At 38.3% G+C, this 27,950-nt stretch overlaps 1 protein-coding gene across 2 annotated transcripts in view; it reads right to left on the reverse strand.

The window, feature by feature from the left end:
• Positions 1-7,892: 7,892 nt before the first annotated feature.
• The window catches only part of Wdr7 (WD repeat domain 7), a 351,633-nt gene continuing 331,575 nt past the window's right edge, over positions 7,893-27,950 (reverse strand). For both annotated transcript variants that reach the window (XM_010611541.3, XM_010611542.3), the window contains 2 exons: positions 15,957-16,061; positions 7,893-10,155 (listed from right to left, as the gene is read on the reverse strand). In XM_010611541.3, the coding sequence (XP_010609843.1) occupies positions 9,952-10,155; positions 15,957-16,061 (309 nt within the window). In that variant the 3' untranslated portion in view covers positions 7,893-9,951. The remainder of the gene's footprint in view (positions 10,156-15,956; positions 16,062-27,950) is intronic.

Genomic DNA, 27,950 nt, shown 5'->3' on the forward strand with positions numbered 1-27,950 from the left:
TCAAACCATTCTGTGAAATGTAGTACATTTTAAAGCTCACATTTTAACTCAACTATTTCATGGTAAAAGTCCTATTATTCACTACTGAGAATCAACGTAATTCCAGTCTGTTAAAAATTGGACACAATTTGCTGTAAATCTAAAACAGTTCTATATAAATGAGCCTCTTTCTATTCTACCCTATTTCCTTATGTGTCTAACATGGTCACCCTCCCATACACACACACACACACACACACACACACACACACACACACACACTCATACAGTGCTCGTGCCTCAACCTCTGTCACAGGAGGGACACTGGAAAAACACAGAGAGCTGGGTCTTGACAACAGGGTCTGAACATCAATAGTGGTCTTGCTTTTTTATTAGCTATGTGATCTTCATCATTTATCTATGTGGCCTGCAATATTTTCATCTGTAAAAGGGAGGTGATGATTCATGGCCTTTAGGATTAAGAATTAAGCAGAGCAATGAATGCACCTAGTACGGTGTCTAAAATAAGTACTAAGAAATAGCACTTCCCTGCCAGCTTTCCCCCTAACTTTTAAAAGGAAACACTTTGATCTGCTTGAAATGAGAAATAAAAGACAGGAAAATAATGAAAAACTATATCTTCTTATGATGGAGAAACAGGAGATGAAAATAACCTGAAACATACCTCAAGAGGACAAGAATAGTTAGCAGAGTTAGCATTTATTGTATATTTATTATGTGCAACATGTTCCAATGGTTGTACATATAATAACACGTTTCCCTTTTAATCCTTATAATCTGACCATGGCATGGGTATGATTATGCTCCCATTTTGCAGATGAGGAAACTGTGGCATGAGGGATGTGGGTAACACGGACACAGGGAGAGTTATTTGGCTAATAAGAGCCTGAGCCAGATTTGAACGTCAGCAGTTTTGTCTTCTGGGAAAGAGACTCTGAGGTAGATTTGAAGGAGGTATGTTGGGAAGTGTTCTAGGATTAAGACCAAAAGGGGCAGAGGGAGAAATTGGGCTGTGATATGGCCACACCAAATTTTTCTGACAAATGCATGGAGCTAAGAACTGGGACAGCTTTTTGGAGATGTCCCCAATTGAGGCAAAGGAGAGTGGAGCCTGCACCCCTGGGACCGGTCATTGGCTGCAGCTACCATTAGGAAGGGTGGGGTGGCCTTGAGTGGCATGTGGCTATTTCCAGCTGCTGGCAGTTCCTAGGGAAGGACTTGGCTGAGAGATGCGAGTTGCCAGCAAGTCAGCACTGGGGAATGAGTTCACCCCACAGCACCCACTAGTCACTCTTGGCCCCACTGACACCAACATGCTTCAAATAAATTATAAGAGTGCCTATTCCAGGAATCTGGGGGATACTTTCAAGTATCAGCAGGACAACCACTTCCTTCTCTACTACAGTTTCTCTTGGAGTTACCACTGATACGCGTTCCCTCCCTCCTCTACCATCCAGTCTAGATTTCCTGTCCCCTTCTAAAGAATTTCACTAACTTTGCGCATAGCATCAAATAGGCTAACCAAGAGCCTCAGGCCCCAGAGGCCTGCATTCCTAACAACTGTGCCCTTCAGGTCTACAAACCAGGCCGGGGATTTTGGCTTTTTACTGGGATGGCTGCCTTCAGCCCCTTGGTACCTGTTTTATTTCTTTTGGTTAAATAGATGAACAGTGCCATTGCTGATACCCCCGCTACTCTATGTTTTATTAATCATCTCCAAAGATCTCTGCAGGTCAGGACCCTCTGGCTACCACTCCAATCTTACTACTCAATACGATAATTACACCCACTGGGTCTCTATTATTTCGGGACTTTCTCCTCCTCCTTGTTACCAGAGGGACCAGTTCTTATGTGGCATCTACTTTCAGCCCTAGCCTATAGTGATGCTGCTGCCCTTCTAACAGAACAACCTCCAGCCTCTCCAGCAGAGCGGAGGCACATATCCGGTGAGTTTCCTTTCCTTATCTAGTATCTACTCCAGCTGTCTTACCACTGTGTTTGGTCCTTTCCTTCACAGTCTGCCACAGTACTTCTGGCCTTTCTTCTTGGCTGCATGTCAGCCACTGTTTGCTCCAAGCTGAGTAGCATAATAGCCAGGTCAGCATACTGTCCCTGGGACCTTGCCAGCGTGTTAAGTCCCGTATCAGTAATTCTCCCTTGCCTTTCTTTATATTTCGTCTCCCAGCACCGATCCAGTCCCATAATTCTCCCAGGGCCTATAGGTACATGTTGGTGAGGTCCTACAGCTTCTTTAGAATATGGTTCCTTTCCTCGTTTAGCAGGCCCAGCAATTTGGCAGCCAGGTTGTACACTGACTTAACTCTAGTCAGTCGGTCTGATGAGTGGTAGAGGAAATGGGAGATATGCATTGTTGTGCAACACCAGAAGCCTTTGCATCATCCTCAGAGAGAGAGAGAGAGAGCATTCGTTTTTAACAGAGAGGAGCAGGCCACTCAGGTTCAAGGGGGGTTCCCTAGAACCTGGGGATTCGAAATTGTTGAAATGCATCAACCCAAGCAGGCAGCCCCTTCCATCTCGGTTAGGGCCCTGACCTGGAGCAGCAGACCTTCCAAGGCTGTTTCCTCTGGAGCTCTGCTTTTCATTGTAAGACCCGGGCCTGGCCCTTAGTGTATCTTTGGCTATAGATGAGATCGCCTGAGACATTGCCAAGAAATCTCTCTGGCTTTCACATTTAGCTTAAGTGGTGATTAATCACCCTTAGCCTTTCATTGTCTTTTTCCAGTGCACAAAGAACTGTCATCCACGACCATTGTTCTTTGAATTTCTGTTCTGCCTTACTTCTCAGATCCTCAGCACACTTCCTTGCATCCCAAGTCACCATCAATGACAGTCTGAACAGTCTCACAGCTTCAGCCTGCTGGAGACTATCCGTGATCCCTTCCTACCCATGATGGGATCGTCCTTGCTATGGGCTAGTGAGTGACCAACTCCCAAATCCTGTTTCCCTGGGGCAATCTTGGGACCAGCTGTTCTAGGTTTTCTTCTCTGGGATTCAGACTGTGTGAGAGATCTATCTGCCTATTGAAAGTTTACAGAGAAGAGTTCTCAGGATTCACAGCTGCAAAGAAGAGAAGCAGGACTGGGCAGAGGTTGAGCTGTGATGCAGTTCAATTAATGCTTTTTGCAGTGCTCAGAGAAGGTCTGGAACTGAGAAGCAAAGCCCTTCACAGTTGTTCTGAAATGGAACACCAGGCAGGGCTTTTACATCTCCCCTTTAGCCCACTGTGGGATGTGGTTGCCCCAAGAAAGGGAGCATGACCTTGGACGAGACAGTTCTTTGCCTGGGAAGCAACCTCCAGGAAGGACTCGGCAGGGAGCTGTTAGATGTCAACACTTCCAGAAGCCAAAGGTAGAAATGCTTTGACCCCAGGGTGGGAGAACCTGGGCAGAGCAGTGCCAGGCATCCAATGCATTGCACTTACTATATGCTAGGATAAAGAGGATGTATCACTTATTTTTAAAACAAAAAGAGCATAGGGTTGGGGATTTAGCTCAGTGGTTTTGCTGCCTGCCTTACAAGTACAAGGTCTCGAGTCTGAACCCTGGTACAAAAACAAACAAACAAACAAACACACACACAAAAAAAATCCACAAAAAGAGCTTCTAAAAAAGAGAAAATTGAACATGAAACTAAAAGAGAAAATTTTCTTTTCCTTAGGGTCTTGAATATTTCAAGTATCCTTTGATGCAGGAGCCTGGCTGTTGGTTGCTACAGTAGTAGCTGCTAATGAAGCAGTCAGGATTGTTGGTAGCATCTGCCTGTGCCCTTCAGGTTCGAGGTCTGAAGTAGCTTATACCACTCAGATCACATAAGGGCTCGGGCTGTGATGGTCCCTACCTTACATTCCCTCAATCCTTCACATTAATTTCTATTTATTCTTCAAGGCCCAGCTCAAATGACTCCCATCTGCAAAGCCCAACTTGATACTGCCCCATCGGAACTGACCATCCCTTTTCCTTTATCGCTTCTCACCTGTCTCTATTTATAGCACTTATTCAGTAGCGTTAGATTGAGATCATCTTCAAGAAGAAAATAGAATATAGAACAGATACTTGTTCTATACTGAGATTCAGTTAACATTTGGTGATTGAATAGAAATAACAGCTCATTTCCATATTTTAAAATTATTTGTATATTTTTACAAAAGCAAAATGCTCCTGTAATCCCAGCACTCAAGAGGCTGAGGCAGGAGGACCACTGTGAGTTTAAGATCAGCCTGGGCTACATAGTGAGTTCCAGGGCAGTCTGAACTACATAGTGGTAAGACCCTGTCTTAAAAAAAAAAAAAAAAGCAAAATGCTAATGTATGGGTCAAACTTTAGCGACTACATTTCATTTCTGAATAAAATGAAGTGCTAGGTCATTTTGACCCTAGTTAAAACCTGCATATTTTGTTTCCTTTGATTTGGTAATTATATAGAATACATTCTACAAACCCTTTTCCAGTGTACTGTTCAAACTAGACATATTTTACAAAGATACTCATTGAGGGCTGGGGATTTAGCTCAGTGGTTTGGTGGCCTGCCTTGCAAGCGCAAGGACCCGAGTTCAATCCCCAGTATCAAAAAAACAAAACAAAACAAAAAAAAGATACTCATTGAATAGCTCAAAGTTATCTCTGTTGCTAATGTGAACCCTAAATTTAAAATGGTGATCTCCTCTCTTTTTCAGGAATCAGCCATAACTGGACAGTCCTGTCTACTGGCATATGTTTTGATGCCTCTTCGTGTTTATAGACTTTTGTGAGAAACAAGATGGCAGCACACAGCAATCTGGTAAAGAAGTTGGTGAGTACAAGCAGATTACTCATTGGATAAATGTCCAGATCTCCATTGGTACACATATAAGAGGTGAAAACAAAGAACATGACAAAAATTCAACAATATTTTCCAAGAACATGAGTAATATTATCCATACTTAACAAGAAATTCCAAATATCTTCTAAAAATATTAGCTTATATTTATTGAGCACTTAACTGCTGTTCTTCCAAGCACATCTACAGGTGCAATTTCATGGATTTAACAAAGGTAGCACATATTTACTTGATATCTGCTGTAATTCGGGCGTGATATATTCCTGGCCTTCTCTGGGAAATCTAAGACTATTGAGGAATCATGATTGGCTGCATTTTCCTTCTGAAGCTAAATAGAACCTACCCTGTCTTCTCAGAAGAGAAAGGAATTTATTAATGAGAAAGAGGGTGTATAAGTTGGGGCAGTATTTTCACCATCATTTCAACGACTCTTTTTTTTGCAGTGCTGGGGATTGAATTCATGTTTTGACCTGAGCCACACTATCCCCGGCCACTTCATTATTTTACTTTGAGATGGAGTCTCACTAAGTCACTAAGTTGCCCAGGCTGGGCTCAAATTTGTGATGCTCTTGTAACCATTTTTAGCAGCCCTGACGAGGCACATCAAGGACTATTTTATACTAAGGATTTCTTTGTCTTTTGGAGCTTGTCTGGAAGGTATGGGCTCCATTTGGCTTGTTTTCTAATCTGCAGGAAAGAGAAGAGTCCATACCCATTTGAGGGAAGTATCTGTTCACAGAATAAGTGGATCCAGTCTTGCTTGCAGGAACGGAGTGAGTAGCTTACCTTTTTCCTAGAGGTGCATAAGCTTCTCACTTAGAAGAGTCCTAATTAGGAGAACTTCACAAGTAATTTGCTTAAAGGGACTTGGGAAGCTGCAAACAATTTAAACTCTAAAAGCACATGAACTGTTTTGTCATGCAAATGACGGGAACAAATGTGAAGGCTTGTCTAAGATTTATAATGCCACCAGGGCAGGATCAGCATGCACTGCAAAAACCACATCTTGAGAGGTTAATACGAAATGATACAATCACTCAAAGCCCAATTCGTGCCCAAAAAGATGTACAGAAGCGAGAAGCCTGAACACCTTGTTGGCATGCAGTGTTCATCAGGCTGTCTCTATAGAACATAAGGAATGATTAAAGAGATGATTCCATTGTGAGCTCAGTTCATTTAAATGACAATGGCAAGCACAAACACCTCTGTAGCCTTTTTTTTTTTTTTTCAGTTTGTAAACAGCAAGAAGAACTGGAACATCTAATGTCTGAAATTCTTCTGGCTTTTCTTTTTGACCTTTGGTATTTGTATGTATTGACGATCTCTAAACCATTGCACAAAAACACCTTGAAGTGTCAAGCTTTAAAAATGAGTCTTCTTTTCTCTTTCTCTTGTGCAGCGTGGATTATCTTGGCCTTGTCAAAATACATTCTCTAGTTAGAGGGTGGAAATATTTCCCTCCTGGCTCCCAAGTATTGATTTTCTTCAACACTCAGCTCTGTCCATCAGGGGAAGGGGTGAAAGGTGAAAGTTCACCCAGCACAGCTTGGATTTACCTTCCTATTAATGTCATGCCCTTTCCACATTTGATCAGTTTATGTGTTCACCAATCATACAGAACTATTACTGCTCTTATTTTCCTATAAGGATACATTTGAGTCATCAGGGAGCATTAACACAACTCCCAAGGCTCACACTGAGCATACGGTAGGACCAAAGATGCTGGAGTCAATTCCTGTTTGTTTATCCAGTTCTTAGAGATTATACTGTTACATGTTTGACTCAATTCAAGGCGTCTATGTTCTTATCTGAAAGCATCCAAAGAAAAGTACTTTTGCTACTTACACATGACACTCTGAGCAATGAGTACCTATTTTGTTTGTTACTCTTGCTTTTGCTTCAAACCAAATTATATACTCTTTAGCTCAGGGATTAAATTCAGCTCCAAACTGAATATTAAATGAAATAAATTTAATGATCTCATTCTAGCTCCCGAGAAGCAGCCAACCCATGTCATCAGGTCTGACAAGATATGATTTGGGACAATCAACAGTCTATTTAGGGGCAACTTAGGGTAGAGATAAAGGAACATGCATGTCATTCCCCTGCCCGAGCCACAGAGGGTGCTGTGGAGTTTTTCCACCAGGAAGTGTGCTTCTGAGATTTATAATGCCACACGGCAGGATCAACATGCACTGCAAAACCAAATCTTGAGATGTTAGCACAAAATGATACACTGTTCAAAACACAATTCATATCCCCAAAGATGTACAAAGGCAAGAAGCCTGAACATTTTATTGTCATGCAATATTCATGGAACTGTCTGTACAAAGGGTAAGGTATGATTACAGAGAGACAAAAACCTGGAAACACCACTGTGAGCTCGGTTCATTTAAATGACAATAGCAAGCACAAATCCCTCTGTGGTATTTTTTTAGTAGTGTGGGTGAGACTTCCTTTTTCTTTGCTCTACTGTCCTTTGAGAACAAGTTTATATTTCCTGAAGGTGGCTCTCCGATGAAATAATCAGAAACAGAAAGGGAAAATGAATTTTAACTGAGAATATTTAAGAAGACAAAAAGCAATAATGGGAGAAAAACAATCTTCAGTACAATTCAGTTTTATTTAACACACATATGTACACAGGGACATTTAGCACATATACAATCTGCTAAGCAGAATCATCCAGAAATGTGTTGGGAGGCAGACATTTTAATTCACTCACCATACCCAGAGAATTCAATCATTACATTTTCTTACAAGTGTCACATCATGTCATCTTTTGCTTGTAAAGTACCAATGAAGCCACATACACCTTTACATTTACAAGGACAGGTCCAGATGCAGTGCCAATGAAATCAATAAAACACTAAGTGTGTACACTGATGACAACACAAAGTTTACTTTGCTCAACAGTCTAAGCTGGGATGAAGTCTCGGAATGTGGGTGTCAAATAGCCAGCTATTCACAAGAATGCAAATGTTAGTGCAGCGGTTAAAGATGTCCACTCATGTCAACTGTCATCCCCTGTGGGGTTTTACAGTCCTCGTGTTCTACTGGCTCATCAGTGGGGCCCTCTGCACACAGGATGTGAAAGGGCTTTGTTCCTCAGGCCCTCACAGCTTTGCCTCAGTCTCCACCGTGGGACCACCTATGCATTTGCAGCAGCCCACCTAGCCGGCCCATGCCTTTTCCCTGATAAGTAGAACATTGTGTTAAAAAAAATTTTAAGGTATACATTTACCTCATTATTTCAAATAGTTTTGTGACCTATAATAACTTAATTTCCATTTCAGTCCATACAGTAAGCATGTACTGGGTACAGAGCAGGCTCAGGAGCCTACTGGGACAACAAACTGCACCTCACATTTTTCTATCTACACCAAACACACAGCATATTCACCAAACAAAGACTACACTGTATATTTCTTGGTTTCTTTCCTAGAATCTACCTATATAGTCATTATAAATGCGACATACATGCATGTGGCATAAATTTACTTTTGAGAGAACACTCAACATATAAAATCAAGGAAGAGTATAGGTTAGCCACCAAAAGAAATAACATATTTTATATCAATATGAAAGAGATGTTCTAGGGGTCTAAATTTCTTAATATGTTCTTAAACAACCCGTTTCAGTAAAATAACAGATATATTGTTCCTGGACCTTGAGCCTACCTTTCTGTACAGTACATAAACTCTGACAATCTATGTCTTTTAGATTAAATGCTCCCATTATTATTTTGATTCCTCTGTGAACTTTACATATTTTCTCGAGTTTAATAAATCATTTTCTTTTCTTGCATTTAACAGATCATTTTACCCAACTAATTGACTAACCAACAAACAAAAAAGCCCAAATAAATATAGATTAAAGTCTGTGCAAGTCACACAAAATGTTTTTAATGGAGTTTTTCCATTACTATAAGCAAGAGCGGTCTTAACTTGACCTAGGTAGAAGGTGATCTAGTTGAAGTTTTCTTTGAAGCAGGATGGACAGACATTTCCATGGCAACATTTGCTCAAACAGAGTGACCGAGGGCCTCACATTTGAATATATGCTCTTGACCATTCGTGCCACTGCAATGAATTTTCTTGTTTTAAAAACTGTCTTCTTAATTTTCCTTTAAACTCACCAGCAGTCGGAAGGCTGACTTATAGTTACCACATGATAAATGACACGGGGAACTACAAGTTGTACGGTGACCCAAGGGGAGGAGCACGCCTTTTCCTGAACAAAAGGGATTGCAACAATACATAGGAATCTTCACTTTGGGGATATGCTATGCTTCCAAACTTGGTTCTTCATCAGAAAAGTCCCTTAAAAGTTTAGCTATGGTAACTGAATAATTATATAAGCTAGATCATAAGTAGGGATGATTTCTATTTTAAATTACTAAATACACTATTGTTTAAGCAGGAAATGAATAACTGAGAAGTCTAAATGCCTAGAAATTTAGATTTTCTACAAGGAAATATATATATTTCTACCCCCACCCCCAATAATCTCAAATAACTTAGATGTCACTAAAGAAAGTGGTGGCTTAATCCTAGGAAATTGAATATAGTAATTTCCTAGCAATTGCCAGAAGGGGGAAAAAAAACTTGTAAACACAGAATCTTTTTGGTATAAACAAAAGTGTGTTTAAGACACCCAAAGGGAAGTTATTTCACTAATGAAGACGGCCCCATCAACGCAACACCTAGTGCTAGCACAGTCAGACTAGAGCAGCCCCTCGGAGCCAGGCTGTGAGGGCTGGAAACCCTGATGGGTGGGAGTGCAATCACAGTGGTTATTGATTTTCAGGCTTCTGTTGCACCCAGCAACAAGAGCGTTCCCAGGAACCATCAGCTTTCCCCTCCCATCCCTGGCAGGGAAAAACTACCTAGTGACAGAATGGCCACATCCTGTTGTGCCCTGAGCACATGCCTCTGAAGTGGCAGGTGGCCTGTGTGGGAGTCTGCCCCCAAGAAGCATGCGCAAGTGACACAGACCTGGCTGCACCTCTCATGTCACTGGGGTGGGCAGGCACCAAGGAATAATCCAGTGCAAGACAGCAACGTTGGCCTATAGGATTTACAGAACTAAGACACAGGGCAACAGACAGCAGTATCAGACCACAAAGCGGTGTTCCTTCCCGTCATGCGCCATGAGAATGATGTTGCGGTTGGAGGTCCAGATGAGCCGGGCCAGCTTGAGAGCATTGTGGGAGCCAGGGGAAGCTGGCTGCACAGGGGGCACCTGGTAGGTTTTAATGCAACGTAGCTGAGGTGCCGAGTTCAGCATACCGATGCTTCCTAGCAGTGACGTGTTCATCTGGAGGGACAGAAGGCAGGAGAGCACACATGTCATTTAGAGACCTTTCCCTTTCATGGAGAGTGCTTCCATCTCTTCTGATTCTAGTTATTCTACATTTCCACAGGGCTCTTCTGGTGGATCTGATATTGTTCTGATGCTGTTAATGAAAATACATACATCTAGAGAAATTTAACTTTGTTGGTAGGAGCTGACATCAGGGGAGTTCACTGATCTTGAGGAAGAAACTAAATTAGACTCGTTAATAAAATGGTTCAATTAGACAATATTTGGAAACTAGGGCTATTTAAAACTGCAGACCTTTTCACTTTCTTACAATTATGCTCAGTGCATCCCTGAAGGATGACTCAATGAAGACACTTTAGGGTTTATAATTAGTTTAAGAAAATGAAAAAAAGTTAAGCTACAGATAAAGTGATACTTTACTGATCAGAGCTCAAAACTCAACCTCTCAGCCCCATCACCAACACCTTTGATCCTCACTTGCTTCTCAAAAACAGACTCTGGAAAGCTCTCACTTATTTTGATGGGAAAAATAAGTCAGTATCATCTCACTGCTTTGCTAAAGGGAGTTTATTCTCTACAGTTTGTCAACAACACTCTTTTTATCAGTTGGTGATTTCTGCTTTTTGGAAATTTTTTCTGGATTTGAGTTAAATTTAAATTTTCTTAATCCAGTCACATAACTGAAAAATATCATGGAAAATATGAGTCATGAATAACTATGCATTCAGGTCAAAATGTTAAATAATGAACTGTGTTATCTAAGTGAACTGAGTCTGATGCTTCCTTTAGATTTCAAGTATTACTTAAAATGTTTTCATTATGCACCACTGTTTGTGCTATGATAAGCCACATAGAAAGAATGATAATCAGGAAAGAAGCCTTGGAAACAGTATTTTTCTCCGTGCTAATTTTGTTTCTAATTCTCGCCAGCGGAACCTCTATCTGCATGCATAAGATGCTGGGGGTTTGGGGGAAACATGCAGATTACCATCCAACATATGCAAATGGTTGAAACATGAAACCCTAGCACATCCTAGGACATTTAAGATGTGTTATTGCTGATACCATGCTCTGCATGTGGATCAGTGCAAACTACAAGCCATTCCTTTTTCCAGCCCCTCTCAGTAGCAGGATGGTGTCAGAGGGCGTAAATCATGGCATCTCTAGCAGAGTGTGTGCAGCCTCCACTGACATTTTCACAATTTAAATCATCTTGAGTAATAACCCTTTTAAGATGACTAATGTTACTGATTTTCCCGCATTAATAATAGTGCCGAACACAACACAGAGGTGAAAAAAAATCACTAGTGTACGAGGTCACATTTTAAAACCAAATGTATGGTTATTGTTAACTCTTTCTGTTAAAGTTTAGTTCTCACTTAAAGCCAGGTACTACCTTGATGTCACCCTCTCAAAAGCCCTTTTCCTTATGTCCTTCCCTCTTTTTTCCCAAGAAGTCCACAAAAAGTAAAATCCAATGTTTTATTGCCTTCTAGAAGTTCCCAAATAGGATAACTACACATAATGGTGAGCTTAATTCAATAGTTTTCACTTCTATAAAAAAGTAACAGTATATAATTTAGTCTTCTTATAGAACAGATCCAAATGATCCAGAAAATTGCTGGTTAAAATTAACTGGCACCAATAGGCGTACAGTGCTTTTTAAAAAAACCAGTTTCTCAGTTGATAAATAACTACAAAGTATTTTTATTCTTTATAGATTTTCTATGAAAATATATATAAAGCTGGATTTCTGCTGGTGACGCAAAATGCAAATGGCATATAACGTGCCCAGACAATTTCCTGTTTTTACTTCTTTCCTTGAAATTTAGTCATGTACAAAAAATGAGAGCTAAAGGGGGTGAGAAAGAGACTATCTTATGGGAATGCTACATAGATGGAAAAGATTTTTAGAAAAGGCCATTATTATACCTGGGTTCCCTTCATAACCTGAGTCATTCCTATTTTGGATTAATGCCTTTGATAAAGTTAAATAACCTTCCTGCCTCAGTTTAGGGTTATGGACAATTCTATAAGGTACATAACTGGTATAGTTGCATACAGGTGGAACTACTAAGATCCTTGGGCTCATACAATTTCCTTGCTTCTCAGACCATCCTTTCTCTATGCCTTTCTTGAAAGAGGAAGGGATCTGAGTAAAGGTGACTTGCTTTTTCCATAAGCTCAGACAAAGAACTCTCACTGACTGAAACAATTAACAATTTTGTTATTCAACATTAATTTTTTTCTTCATTGGCAACTGGCTACAAACTATGCTAAAGTAATGGCAACTTAAATCTTGAGTCAGTGAAAACCACATGAAATTGTAATATTTGGTAATGTTAAGTTTTTTCCTGATCACAAAGATATGAAGTTATTTAATAAAATTCAAATATTGTAAGTAAAAACAAAACCAAATCAAATCTCTTGAAATCTCTGACAATCATCGTGAGCATTTTGGTAAACATTCTAAACTTCCATATATATTGGAGGGGGGATTGTTTGAGATTTAAGGAATTTTACTTAGCCTCATATTAAAAGGTAGTTTTGCATAAGCCAGACATAGAAAAATAATTATCATGATTATTTCCTCTCATACATGAAAACTAAATTAAAAAAAGATGATATGAAAGTAGAAGAGGGACTACTAAGGACTACGAATAAGGTGGGAGGGAACCTAACATAAGGAGATGGTAGAAGGGAACGTAGATATGGTCAAAGCATAACATATGCATGTACACAAACGCATAGTGAAACTTATGAATTTGTATAATTACGCACTAATAATAATAATAAAGGTATTTCTGTGGTCTATTTTTCATCCAACAAAATGTTGAGAGCAACCTTTTCACATTAATGACTATAGATTTACATCATTGATTGTAAATAGCTGAATAGTATTCTATTGTATGATAGAATTTAAAAAATGAAAACAATATCCATCTAATTTATTATTAGCATTCCTGAAAGAGAACATTTATTTTTGGGACCATGGTGGTAAAATTTAAGTGTGAGAATTACTAACACATTCATTACCAAAATATTCTTGCTAAAATAGCAACAGATACACTGAAGTAAATACTCAAATTGTAGGACTACGATGTTAAAGACCACAGAGTTTGAAAGATTAAACATCACATTATTTTATAGCTGAGTATGTAACTAAAATACAACTTTGGCTTTTTCCTTTCTTCCAAATAGATGGCTTACAAAACCAGTTCTGTGAAGATTATTTTCTGAGTACAGAAATACATACAGATATAATTCATCAATGTTTTAATGCTTTTCCCAGTGTAAGTAATGCTGCATACAACCTTTTACTAAGTCTCACTTGAGTAATTATCCAACCAATATTTCTCATTAACACTCATTTCTCAGCAAAGATTTTAATAGTTGATAGCTTTAGCAAGGCTCTGTATTAATAAGACTTCATTAAGTTTTCAACATATATTACAGTACACTTACTGGAATATATAAAAGTGTTCTATATATCACTAGAACTAAACAACATGTATCTAGATAAATCAGCCTAGCCAATTTGGGGAGAAAAGCAGTAGATTCAACATTGCTTTCTGGATTCTTTAATCCAAACAAAAGACCATTACACTTCTACAAGAGGTTTCATTGTATTTTCTTGATAAAGCCAAAATGATAAAGCCAAAGGCCTATTTCTATGTTTTACACTCAAATCTCAAAACTGAACTGGGTATAATTTAAGCATTCAAGGAATGGGCTGCATCTTAAACTCTGACATTGGCTTGAAGGGCAGAAAAGGCCTAGGTGTTGCCTGAGTTGCTCTTGAGCTCTGGCAAGTAGTGATGATACTCAGTGCAGGTGAACTTAGTGATAAGGGACCATGCTGTACTCACACTGTGCACACAGCCAGGCACAGGCACAGGCTTGATGCATGTGACAAAACCCAGAAACAATTAGAGGAACTGGAAGAGGAAAAAAGGTATCTCAAGGGTAACACCGAATGAATGATCTTGACCTCTAAGGTTAAAAAAACAATTTCACCAAGGTGCTGGCAGAGATTTTGATAGGCAAATAACAATTTTCAAGGAAAGAATGAACACATGTATCCAAAAAGAAAAAATAATTTAAAAATCTAAACACAGGGAAGAACAAAATTTAACACTCAGAAAATTCAGGAAAATCCTAGAAAAAGTGTGTCAAATCTGACTAATTTTGGAGCATTTCTTTTATATAGTGAATTCTGTTTTCTTACCAAAAAAAGTTAACAATAAAGGTGAAATTTAGTTTATTTACTCCAAAGAAGGAAGCATGGACAGAACAAAAGCTCCTTGAAAGCAGACCCAGGTATTTGCTGATTTCCATAGGTAAAGCACCTCACTCTTAGACACCCAGGCAATGTTGAATGAATACAGCTTTAAGAGCTGCTCCAAGATTCCAAGAGAACAAGAAATAAAGGAAACCTGTACCGGTGGCATAACAGCACAAAGAATATTATATTAGTCCTGAGTAGAAAAAACGATCAGTAGGTAAACTCTTGAAAGAACCATTTTTGGAAGAATCCAGTTTATGGACAGTTAGTGGACTTTTTGGTTACAAATTTCAGCTGTGTGGTTACCCACTAAGAAAAATGAAGATGGGTGAGATCACTCATGGAAGTTGTTTAATATGGCTAATTAAGATGCTGGAAAGATATTCTGCAAGAAATGGAAATTAGAAAAACTGGAAAACTAAGCTAAATAAAACGTAGAAAAAAAATCTGTGACAGATTTGGAACTTGTCATGTTTTAATGGCATTGTTAATTAAGTAATTTATTGTATCTGTTTTACATTTTATTAGCTATTGATTTTTTAAACCATTATCAAGTTGTTCTGAGGCCTTGTTTAAACTTTTATTTTATTTTTAGCTTTCAAGGCAATACGTTGAATCTTATAGAACACACTTGCATCCTAGGAAAATATAAGGAGTAATAAATTTAAATTAACTCCTTACACGTCTTGGTAATATTTAGTTTTTTGTAAATTGTTAGGACTAAAAAAGTAAGGTAACAAGAAAGCAGATAAGCTGCTAATTGAGCACTGAAAATGAAACATATTCTACTGTAAATATTAGCTGCTCAAAATTAGTATTCATGTCAATCAGAATTAAATATAAACATTCTCATGAATTACTCAATAAAGATTCAGATTTTAGAAATGTTTTCAAAACCTTGGTGATTAAGAGCATTTTGTGGAAAATTTAGAATGCAAACAAAATAAGATAAAGGGGGCACGAAGGAAATACTAAGAAAACACCTGGCTGTCCTATGCCCTATCCCTGTTAAGAGTCACCAAAGACCTTGTAAGAATCTTTGGGTAGATTAGCAGCCTGAACAAGGCTGCCCTGCCTGATTCCTTGCAGGTCAGGCCTTCACACACACTCACCCTTGCTTCCTGTGTACACACAGCACCTGTGCTCTCCACACCCGCCTTCCCCAGCATCCCTCAGGGCTCACGTCATAGGCCATATGCCACTGTCTCTGGACCGCCTGCCCACAGCCCATCCTCAGCTTCTGTGCACTGCAACTGTTTATTCACCTGTGTCTCCTTCAGACTGAAAGCTCTGTGATAGCAGCCGCCCCTCTTCCCACGTGCTAACTATATTCTCAGCACCCTGAGGGTAGTGCCTGGTATACAATCAGCAATCCATAAACACTTTCTCTTTGTTGAAGGATGTGTGGAAAGGTAGGAAAGCAGCTGGCAGAAAGGCTCAACAGGAAGATTTTCCCACATAAACACAGCATGAAGTATATACTTCAAGTTCCTGCAGCGTGTACTCTTACCTGCCAGAAAGAAATGTGACTGTCAGTGTTTGAGTAGGTGGCAAGATATCGTCCATCAGGAGCAAAGGCCACTGCAGTGATTGGTCCCTTGTGTCCATGAATTGTCTAAAAGAAAATTCATAGGTAATTAATGGTAAGCATTCCACAGAACTACTACACACAAGGGTACATGTAAATGCATTCATATTGAACAAATTATGCCATAGATATTAGATATTGTTATGTTCTTTGTTTAGAAAATGAGGTAAGAAAAATAAGAAAAGCAACCTAGGTTGTCTCACTATATGTCCAAGGACTTTAATCTTGTTTTGAGGAATGGACCTATCTTCTAGTTAAGCGGATAATCTTTTTTTTTCTCTTAAATTCTTTTATTGGTACATTTTAGGTATACAGTACAGTTACATTCATCATTGGGAACATGTACCTTTACATGATGTATCTTGGTACTTATTTTTTCCCCATTTCCCTACCCTCCCTTCTTGTAAAGCATATATTACCATATTGTGCATAATCTATGTAAAAGCATACATTAATAGGCAAACAAATGTTTTAATTCACTTATATCCACTCCAAAGAAGAATTTTGTAATTAATTAGAAAGAAACTGATCACCAAAATTATCCAGGAATTTTGCTTGTCTGAAGTGAAAAACAATCAAATCTGAATCATAATACCCCTGTCGTTGAAAGAGTTAAAGACTATAATTGCAACTCCTTAATAATCACACATTTTTCATGTCTTATGCTTGATTTTCTACCAAAAACACTGTTTAAATGCATATAGCTGCAAATAGTAAACATATATACACATATGTGTTGGACACACATATAAATCAAACATTATTATAAACAAGTTGATAGAGTTTTGAACCTTTGCCAATACTTCCACTGATTTAATCATGAATGATAAAAAGGAAGTTGTACTTTAGGTTGATAAAAGGTCCTTACTAATAAAAATAAATATCCTCAGGTCTGATGACAATAATTATAGAAAACACTGCATACTAAGCAAATTAGCATTAATATTGTATTACTCTCCCTATTTCAACCTTTAAAACCATACCTCTACAGCATTAACCAATACTCAGTTGACCTTACAAGCTGTAGATTGTTCTTCTCCCACTGTCTAAAAAGGAATGAGGAAATGTGTGCCCTTAAATGGAGCCAGTATCAGGAGGGTTTGCTTCCACTTGTAATTTGTGGTGAAGATATGGAAAAGTTGCATCTCAGTGGCAGCATCAGGCTTATTATGTGATTCAGCCCATGTATACTGTACTATAAATTTTAGTAGGGTATTTTTCATAATTCTTATCTGAAGATTAAAATGAGAATGAAGGGAGGAAAGAGGGAAAGGGACATAGGCACATTCTTTAATGCCTTTTGTGATCAGTTATGTATAATCACTTGACATTCAAAGCACTGTTTTCCAACGTTCAGAGAAAAGGCGTTACACTGAAATTATGGTCTGGGCTTTAGGCAGGGAGTGGGTACTAATCTGAGTCAGACTGTCTGGGTTTGACTTTGGGCTTTACTATGTATTAACTGTGGAATGTAAGGCCACATTATTGAAGGTAGTTAACTTCAGAGAATCCATGCCTATAATTTAGAGATGATGATGATGTTGATGATGATGATGATGGTAATAATTATATATCTCAAAGAGATTTGTAAAAATTAAATGAGATAATACATATAGCACTCTCCACAATACATGCCACATAAGAATTTAATAAATGCTACCAACATTTTTATTATTCCTGCTCAGACATGGCCAAATGTGGACAATCATATAACTCAATTACTTGAGTATACTGTTTAATGAATCCCCCCCACAAAAAAAATGTCAAACCATTTATTCTCAAATCAACATCACTTAGCATACTAGGTTGCTTAGAAACAGACTTCAGACCGTGACATGTTATCAAACACAAATGGCAACTAGCTAGAGTGCTGACCCACAAATGTGCTAAATAAGCAATGGGTATGCCTACTGAATAACTATTATAAGAAACCAGCTTAACACCAACTATACTAGAATAAAAATTATTCTACATGGTGGGGGGGCTCAACCAATTAAATGGGAAAACTGGCCATTCCCACTTATAAGCTGTAGGTTGGTCTTTTCTCCTAACAAGACCAGTTTAATGAACTCACTGGGCAAGCATTTTGGGCTTTTAAAATCAATGTTCAGTTCTACAAAAATCTGAAATTCTATTGGGTCAATCTGCATCTAATATTTGTCTAAGAGAACTGATTGGGAAGACCTTGATATACAACAGAGGTTGAAAACAGCAGACCTTTAAGATGAAAACCAAATGGTACATATGTTTAGTTTGGCTTGCAAAAATAGTAAAAGATTTTAAGCCCATGTTTCTAATTCATCAGATCTCATGTAGAATCAGGATTTCAAAGCTTTCCTGAAAGACTGGAGGACAGGGCAATAACGGACCTTTGTTCACACATGGTAACATCATCCACATCTGAGTGGAGGTAACCACTTTCCCCTGGGAGTTTGTTCTTCACTTCACCAGACCTGTACTGACACAAAGAAGACACGTCTGCCATATTGGCTAGCTTGCTGATTTCTTGCCTGGTCCCTCGTGGCACTTAAAGGAACCCTTCCTCTAGAAATATTCGATTCAAAATAGTTTCTTGTATGCTCGGGGATCCTAGTAGTTATCTAAACTTGTGAGCAGACTAAAAGTTCTTCTAAGAAAAATTTGCTCTCGTTGAAAGCCCTCACAGCCCAATTCTAAATGGAGGTAGACTGATCTTTCTTCTGGAGACCGGGCCTTAAATTCCAAAACAGAATGTAAGGCCTGCATCCTTCAGATTAGCATCCTTTCCCAATGGGCAACCAGACATACTTCAAACAATTTAAGAACACAATAGTGAGCTGAAGACAAACCAGCAGGCCCTGAGGATGTTAAAAACACAAAGAACCTGCCAGTACACCTTTCTACCAGCCTAAGTTAACCCTGTTAAGAAAGCAGGGAACCAGACACACAGGAACCACACTCGCTCCTTCAGAACAGTCTTCACTATTTTGTCCTCTGACTTTGCCTTACTGAGGGCTGCTATTTAGAACATCCACTCAAAGGAGGCTTCTGCATAAGCTGTTCATTGTTATCTAGTGTCTCTAACAACGCCCTGTGAAATAAATTAAAATTGGAATTTTCTACCAGAAAAATGTTTCTCTTTCCATCTAAATGTCATTGCTTTCTTTTGTCATGTAATAAGAATTCCATAACCTAACACATTTGTATTTCTGCCAGGAAACTCAGAACAAAATTTCTGCTCACTCTGTGTCTGGTAATGAATACTTCCTACTCTCTTTGCTAATCATTGTTCTGTTTCCGTCTGTTGTTGTTGCCTAGCTACGTACTTAGTTTGCTTTTATGAATTACTTTAAGGACTGTTTTGGACAAAGGGGTATTATACTTTAGATCAGATGTGTGCATGTAAGTACATGCACGTGCACACCCCCCCCACACACAAAGATACTGCTAGGTCCCCCTCAGGGCTGTCTTTTAAAGCTACCTAAAGAAAACTTGTGGAGCAGTGACTGCAGATGACAGACAGATCTGTTGTCTCAAGTAAGCAAGTACCACTCAGGACAGTGCAGGGAAGCTCGCTATTTTAAATGGTTTCCTACATCTGGTGAGTTCATTACCATGACAGCCTGAGAGGTGCTTCAACCCTCACTGTAATGGAAATGTTGCCATTGCCTTTTGTTCAGACTCTGAACTTCTAAGATCTGTGCAGGCACCACCTGAACTGACTTTAACCTCTACTCTGGCATTAGACAAGCAGCTGCGCAGGGATCACAGTGAACTTGTAAGTGCTTTGTGATGGGACAGATCCAGTGGTTTGGGTCTCAAATGCTAGATCCTAAAAGCATTTTTAATAAAAAGAGGTTTGGTAGATCTTATATGTGAATGGGTATCATGTCTCATTACATTTTTAGCCAAAAGAATTGCTGTCTTGAAAAGACAGAAATGGAATATAAAGAAATTAATCTAATTCAGGAAGTTCTCTGAACAGTAAGAGAAATCAAGCAATTATCCCTAGCAGGAGACAGAGTGCTGAATTGTTAAGCACCCCCAGCCCCCTTGCATTATGAAAGAAAAGGATTTGAAAGGCAGGATTAATAATGAGCAATACTTACACTTACACACCAATTTTTTAGGTTCTTTCAGTCTGCTCTTTAGAGAAATTAATTCTCTTGCACAGAGAAGGATGCAGAGACTAGAATTTCTAAATGGTTTGGTCAGTGTTGACAGAAACTACGCTTTCTAGAATATTCTTTAAAATTGTTCTTCTCATGGTCTATCTCTTCCTGAAATTCCTGATATTCAGCTTCCAAATGAGAAGTTTGAGACTTGAATCCAAAATGTAAAACTCTAGTATACCCACTTTAGAGGGTGAACAAGATTAAAGGAAATATTTTATATTTATCTGTAGGACACATCATTTCTTTTAAGTGGAGGGGAAAAAAACTAACCAAACAAAACACCTTGTTACTTTCAACATAAATTGTGAAGAAAATATTCCCAAAAGTAAATTTTGCTATCATAAATGTTGCTACAAGGGAAAGCTCTACAAAGTACAGACATGTACTTAACATTTACTGAAATAAAGGGAAAAAATGAACGTAGATGGAACCTTGACAGCCCCAAGGTCTGTAAGAACTAAGACAAAAGTAGCCACCTCCATGTGTGGCTTCTTGGGGAACAACATAGTAGGCTTTAGACTGAACTAGGCAAGTTCAGGGGCATTGAAAGATCTGCTGATCTGAAAACATGTCCCTAGCTGGCTGCAGAACTCCTCTGAAAGTTCTAAAAACTCATCTACCACTTCAGTAGAGACATTTTCCCCAGCATTTGCTCTGGTGTACCACAAACAAGCAGGTTTTCTTTCATAGGTAATAAGTGTGGCAGATGCCCTGAGTTTAGAGTGAACCTGAAATGTCTATTTGTGTAGGGAGGCAGGAAATAGGTTGGAAAGTGCCAGATACTGAGAAAAGCTACTGCCCAGGGTGTGAAGGCAGAGCTCTGAAAAGAAGGGGTAATGCCAAAGACCTACCAGTATGGTCACTTTCCTAATGCTGAACCCACTGAACGATATCCAACACCATCAAGCAGAGGCTGGGATGAGTTTGCTTCTGTACAGGAAGCTCTCCCTGCAGATTTGGTATTTTTTACATATTCATAATGGCTGAGTAAGAAAAGGGCAGATAAGGAGGGTGGGCTACCATCTGATTTGCATGCCTTTCTGGCAATCCAATACTGAAGGCCACAGATTTCATGGCTGGCTGGCAAGGAGTAACTGCTCACAGCAGAGAGAAAACAAAGACATCCCTCTGACTGACAGCTTTGTTTGTTAGGCAAGAGAAAGGATCATCAAAAAAGAGCTGTTCAGAAGAGTTCAAAAGTTAAGAATTAATTATGTTCAAGAAAAAAAAAGTCCTTTCTTTTCTCCCAAGCAACTAATCTGTGAAAGTTTTATTAGATATTTAAGGTTCATCTGTTCAAGGAAACAAATTATAGGTTCAGCAAATAATTTAGGAAGATAATCAAATCATTAAAAAATAGATAATCTCATCTATGGCCGATTAAAAGGCTCAAGTGCAATTTAATTATCACTATGCACTAAGCCTTCTCAAGCCTTTCTGTGCACAGACTCTGAGGACCACACAACGCTGCCAAGAGCATTGAAAGGTCACTTCTTTGCTGCGTGTGGGGGAGCCTGCCTCAAAGCAGGTCAGACAGATGAAAATCTATTCCGTTTCCAAATATCTCTACAGAAGATTCCAAAAGACCTCCTTCTCCCAAGAGGCCCCTTTTTAATGTTTTAACAATGTGCTGTCAGAAAAATTTTCCTGATATCAAGACTAAATCCAAAATGCTGCAATTTTAACCTGCCTCTTCTCACTCTGTCCTCAACAGAGACGGAGAAGTGCTAGTCACCAGTCTGGGTAATCACCTTTTGTACACTTGAGGGCTACTATTGCAACTTGGCCCCTTTAGTTGTTATTTTCAAGATTAAAGAAATATCCTGGTGACTAGAACCCTTCCTTTAAAGTTTCATTTTCCAGGCTGAGGATTTAGCTCAGTGGTTCTACCACCTGCCTTGCAAGTACAAGGATCAGAGTTCAATCCCCAGTACCAAAAAAATAAATAAAGTCCCATTTTCCAAGTTTTTAAAAAAAATTTCGGTGGTCATCCCTTAAACTGTCTCTGAACTTTCTAATCATGCCTTCTTAGAGTTGGGTGGTTTCTTAAGGTTGCCTTATTTAATCAGATCTTAAAATATAGAATTTCAAACCAGACTGAAGAGAATTTAAACGGGTATCAGAAAGAAACAGAATGTCATTGTATTTTCTCACAATGCTATGCAGGAGACCAGCAGCACGTTTACTTTTTCAGAAAACAGCAATCGTGGCTGACAATTACCATCAGAAGCCAATTTACAGAAGTCCTTGAAATGGAAAAGCTGGTAGAATTTTTGGTGAGCAGATGTGACATTCACAGCACTACAGATTACTTTTAGGAGACCAAGATATGGACAATGAGTCTAAGGGATAGAGTCTTGGTGAGCAGACGCAGACAAACAAGGGTTGTCAGGCTTGGCCCTATGTTCTCTTCTGCTGCACCTCCCAAGATCATTTGTGCTGACTGTGCATTCTGTCTATCTGCATGGGACAGGCACTCCCACTTACTCAATGCTCCTGATCCTCTCCTATTCCTTTCTACTTCTCCAGTTTTCCAACTATCAACATTTAAATCATATCATGTAGGTGCTTACAGAGACTTGTTTATATATTACCATTGTTGTCACTGATAAAAATGCATATATAGCTTGCTTTTCATTTTAAATACTTTAAAACAAACAAAAAAAGAGTTTAGCAAGGGTTTGCTCAAAATCGTTTTATTTTTCTGCAAATAAGGGGACCAAGAGATGGAGGGAAGGGGATAAAAAATTAAGATGTGTTATGTACATGTACCAATTTCTCATGATGAATGTAATTATTATGTACTGAAAACATGTATTAATAAAAATAAAATAAATAAAATTATATACTGGTATGTATGCATTAGCAAACCTGAGAAGCAGTGTAAGAAGCCAAACTTCTGTGGCAAATATTATGTGCCAGGTTCTGGACTAAACATGTTATATAAATTTCTTATTCCTTACCAATCAATCCTATGAAATCAAAAGACTCTATTACCCCCACTTTATAGATAAGGAAACTGAGGCACAGGGTGGTAGAATAATTTGCTTTGATTAGAATTCTATCAGCCTGGCTCTATAGTATACTTCAATTCTGCAACTTAAATTTCATGTAACTGGCATTATGTATATTATACACTAATGCTCCTAAGTGAATTTCCTAAGCATACGTGAAGATTTTGAGTGATGCCTGGTGGTGCTCAGAGGTGGGTGCAGGCAGATCCTGTGTGCAAGACTATGGGATGGAGCGGGGCCTCAGAAAGAGAAAGTGTTTATTCCCTGGTCTTGAGCAGGCAACAGCCAGACTTCCCCACCTTGCAGACCTTATTCAATCAATTCCAGGGGGGCCTCAAGACTCCCAGGTTACATAAAGGCCTCTATAGTCAGGTGAAGGCCCCTGGTTTGGCCTAACCACTTTTCACATGCTGGAGCTGTCTTGGTCCACTGTATTTTCCCTGCCCTGTCACTCTGAGAACCCTGGCAGAATGACAGCACTGCTTGGCCCAGAGGAAGCTACATCTCTCAAGGGACCTTAGGTACCCAGCAATTCTACACTCTTGGGGGAGAAGGGTTCCCTGCTCCATGCCATAATGGTAGATAAAGAAAACCTTTTTTTCCTTGATCCAGCTCCCAGAGCTTAAATCTCTGAAATTAGAGCTTCCCTTTCCTTCTTTAGTGATAAAAAAGAAGGGCGATGCTGTATTGGGACCCAGACTCCTAGGCCAGAGAGGGATGGGACCCCATCTAGCTTCCCTCCCGGGTACTCAGCACCTGAAAGTTTCACTTCCCATTAGCTTGTCTGTGCTCCAAAGAGACAATACCTACCATGAGAACCATAAATAAGCATTTCTTAAGCAAGAGATAATCAGGAGCCTGGCTTTCTCACTTAGACATATAATATAGAAACAAAAAAATATCGACCAAAATGAAAGTACATGGCAAAAATAATCTTAAAACTCTCTAGTCTTGAAGGCAGCACAGCTTTTCTCATTGCCTCATTATCTCCTACAGTCTAAGCACGTAAGTCTAGATGATGCCCTTTGGCAGTTCTACAATGATTTTGAACAGAGATTTGAGGGTTGAAAATGGGTTGTTTATCTCTATAATTTCTTTTCTTGATGGAAGGCCAAGGTGTTGCTTTTTATTCACATTATGCCAACTCAGTGTAAAAACAGTTAACCTGTTATGGCATTGTCCAATCCAAAAGGCATTGGAAAATTCAACTCAATTAATTGAGTTATTTTCTATCACCATCTAATTGAAAAGAATATACATTAGGGGAGAAAAACAAGTGGATGTGGTATCATCTTAACATCTTAATGGAAAATAGATTTAAGGATAAACATAATAAAGTGAGCTATCTTAAGTTTTATTATAAGATATAATGTCTAAAGTAAACAGACTCTTTATTCCTTAAAATAGGTACAGCATTTATTATGCATTTTAAGGTAGTAAAAGTTATTTATATGCCATTTGGGAATGAACTGACAGTGCCAAAGAACTTTTCAGTATCAAAATACTGATAATCTTTATGATGCAAGCAATAGTTTTTGGAATTTCATCTGAGGGAAGGGTTATATTCTACCCATATCTAAGTAATAAGAATCAACACAGATGCATAACACTACTCTTATAATTTAAGCTTTGCAATAATTTCAGAATTGTGAATACTAAAGAGTTATATTTTCATTGAAATTTATTATAAATTACAAAATTTAAATGTTTAAAAAAGTCAATGAACATGTATCATTACTTGTTTACTAATCTTCAAATATAGTAATCATGAAACTTCTATAAACTTATGTGCTGGCTTTAGAAGTTTCTCCTTCCACTTAACTGAGGAATTTTCAGATTTAAAGAAGAAATGTTCAACTAAATAGACATTAACCTATCGATTAATATCTAAGCTCTTTCTCCTATTCTTGTAGATAATCACAAACAGTGGATTCACACACGCGCGCACGCACACGCACACACACACACACACACACACACACACACACACACACACACACACACACCCCTCTTCTGCTTTATTGGACCAAATATTTTGCAGGATGAAGTAACTATAAAATAGCCAGTTAAATTATACATTGGATATATGTTTTCTTTGCTGAAATGGTAAATGATGCCTTGAAAATCAGGTTAGTCAAAAATCTCACACAACACCACTTTCCAAGTTATTTATAGTGTAATTACCATCAGTGCTTGGTAATAAGATGATAGCAGTTTAATGTGTATTGTTCTTAAGCCCCAAAATAATAAGAAAGTGAATCTGGTTAAGTGCATAATTTAAAATACAACATTTTTTCACATAATTCAACATTTAAAATACAATTATAGTCATATGTAAAGATTATTCATGAATACTCAAACACTGAATGCAAATATGATTTAGATAAATGTGGTCCCACTTCAAATAAAAGGACAGTAAATAAATTATCAAAAGGACAGTAAACATTGCTGGTTTGAAATAATTACAAAACAATTATTAAAGTATAAGTTGAATATGCTTCTTTTTCATACTTGAGCAGATCCCAACGCTAATTTTTCTCAGTAATTCTAAAAATATAAATCTATTCAGACACATTCACGCTAGAAATCTTAAAATGAACAGTTTCATTTTTAGATTCTTATAACTATATCTTGTTAAATATTCAAAAGATTTAAGAAAACAATTGAACATAAAATGGTTATATATATTTTTTCAAAAGAGAGAAGAAAAAAAAATTTTTTTTGGTACCAGGGTTGAACTCAGTACCTTGCAATTTGCAAGGCAGGTAGTGGAACCACTGGACTAAATTCATGGCCAGAAAATATCTTTAAAGTTAAGATTGTGCTGCAAAAGTCAATCTTTATTGCTCTTCCTTGGAGTCAATTAGGAAAGTGAACTGTCTAGTTTATCTTTGTGTCCTTTTGGCTCTCACGGCAGGACGTCAGCAGACACGTGTCCACATTAACCAATGGCACAGCAATCACATGCCTGCATCATGTCCGTGGTGATGCCTCAGCATCTTTGTGGGTTCTGATTTGAGTTGAGGTCAACAGAGGATGGCTTGGCCAAAGTGGTAGAATACAGTCTTCACACAATCTTCCTCTCACTTCACCACTTGTCTCTTAGTACTCTGCCTGGTAACACAAAATTGCCTTACGCAGATGGTATGAAAACTCTAGAACTTGTCTTTTCAAAAACATATCTCAAAAGGATTTAACACTGTAATTATTATAAAAAGAAAAAAATTTGAGAGTGTTAAGGAAAACTAAGGTATGACTTAAGATTCTAAAACTTATATATGAATGTCACCACATCTTTTGGCTCGTGTATTTCTAAATGATCAAGTACATACACTAATGCACAATACAAGTTTAGGAAATCTGCACTCTGTGTGTGGTTTATCATGCCTCTTCAACTTATTAAAACAAAATCAGACTAGACTAGAACATAGCATACTTAATATTGCTCTGTATTACAAAGTCCATTTGTTTTGTTAAGAAATGCCAAGTTATAAGAACATAAAATTTATCCCCTAGCTTTGATATAACACCTAAATTTTTCTTAAAGTAGTAATATTTATATCCAATGCAACATTGTTTTTCTCACGTAGCAACTGCATTTGCACTTGATCTTAGTTTAAAGGCTGAGGAGTGATAACAACTGCATTTGCAATATTCTAGAGCAACTACTATGGCAAAATAACACCAACAGTACTTTCAGTCCTCTGAGTTATTCTGAAACGAACCCACATTCACCTAATGCATTACAATTAGTTTTTGTTTATTTTATGAATGGGCAACATTTTCTATTTGTTTATTTGTAAAATAAGGATAGTTCATCTGTCTTCTTTACCTCAAGAGATTAAATACTTCTTAGATAACTGTAGTTAAAAATGTTTTGAGAGCTCATTACGCCCTAGGGCAGGCAAACCTATGGCAAACATACCACAATGGGCTATTTGTATCACTTAAAGCTCTAAAAGGTTCGCCATCACTGGACTAGAGCCTGTGCTACATAGCCGAGTACAAAAATGAGATGATTTCTGTCAGTGAATCTAAGAGAGGAGACAGGTTGACAGTAGGCATCTATTGTATAGTATAATAAATGGTATAATAGAAATATGCATAAGGTATTACAGAAACACAATGAATAGACAGTAATTTCAGAGATAAGAGAAGTCGGCACGAGAATAGAAAGATGGCAGTAGTTGAGTCGAGCTTTAAAACACTAACAGAAGTTAAGCAGAAAGAGAAGTGAAAGTGTATGTACTTCAAGCATATCGATGAGTCTCAGCCAACTTTAACAGGGTGCAGAAAGGCGTCCAAGAAAACAGAACGGCACTCCTAGGCCACTCCACCTAAAAAAAGTGACTGGGGCACAAAAAAGGCACTGAGGGAGAAGCTAGACACTGCCTTTTTGTGGTGTTAAAAAGTCTGGACTGGCAGTCAGCGAATAATGGGATGCTTATTATTCAAACTTGGAAAAAAAAAGTCTGGACTTAGTTTATGATCAATAGAAAGTTTTTTTCTTTTTTTAAGTTTTTGAACAGAATGATCAGATCAGACTACTTTTGAGAAAATTTTGGCAGAGGGTACAGGAAAGAGAAACTAGAAAAAAAGGTTTGGCTGGGAAGCAAGCGCAGCAGATAAATTAGGAGTTGAATGAGAAGCTGGGTGTGGTATGTACAAGGAGAATAAAGGCAGATAGATATGCTGCTGTTTCCTGGACCAGAAGGCAAAAAAAAAAAAAAAAAAAAAAAAGGAGAAGG

The sequence above is a fragment of the Fukomys damarensis genome, unplaced genomic scaffold (genome assembly GCF_012274545.1).
Source record: "Fukomys damarensis isolate Sample0158 unplaced genomic scaffold, DMR_v1.0_HiC HiC_scaffold_30, whole genome shotgun sequence".
Classification (NCBI taxonomy): Eukaryota; Metazoa; Chordata; class Mammalia; order Rodentia; family Bathyergidae; genus Fukomys; species Fukomys damarensis.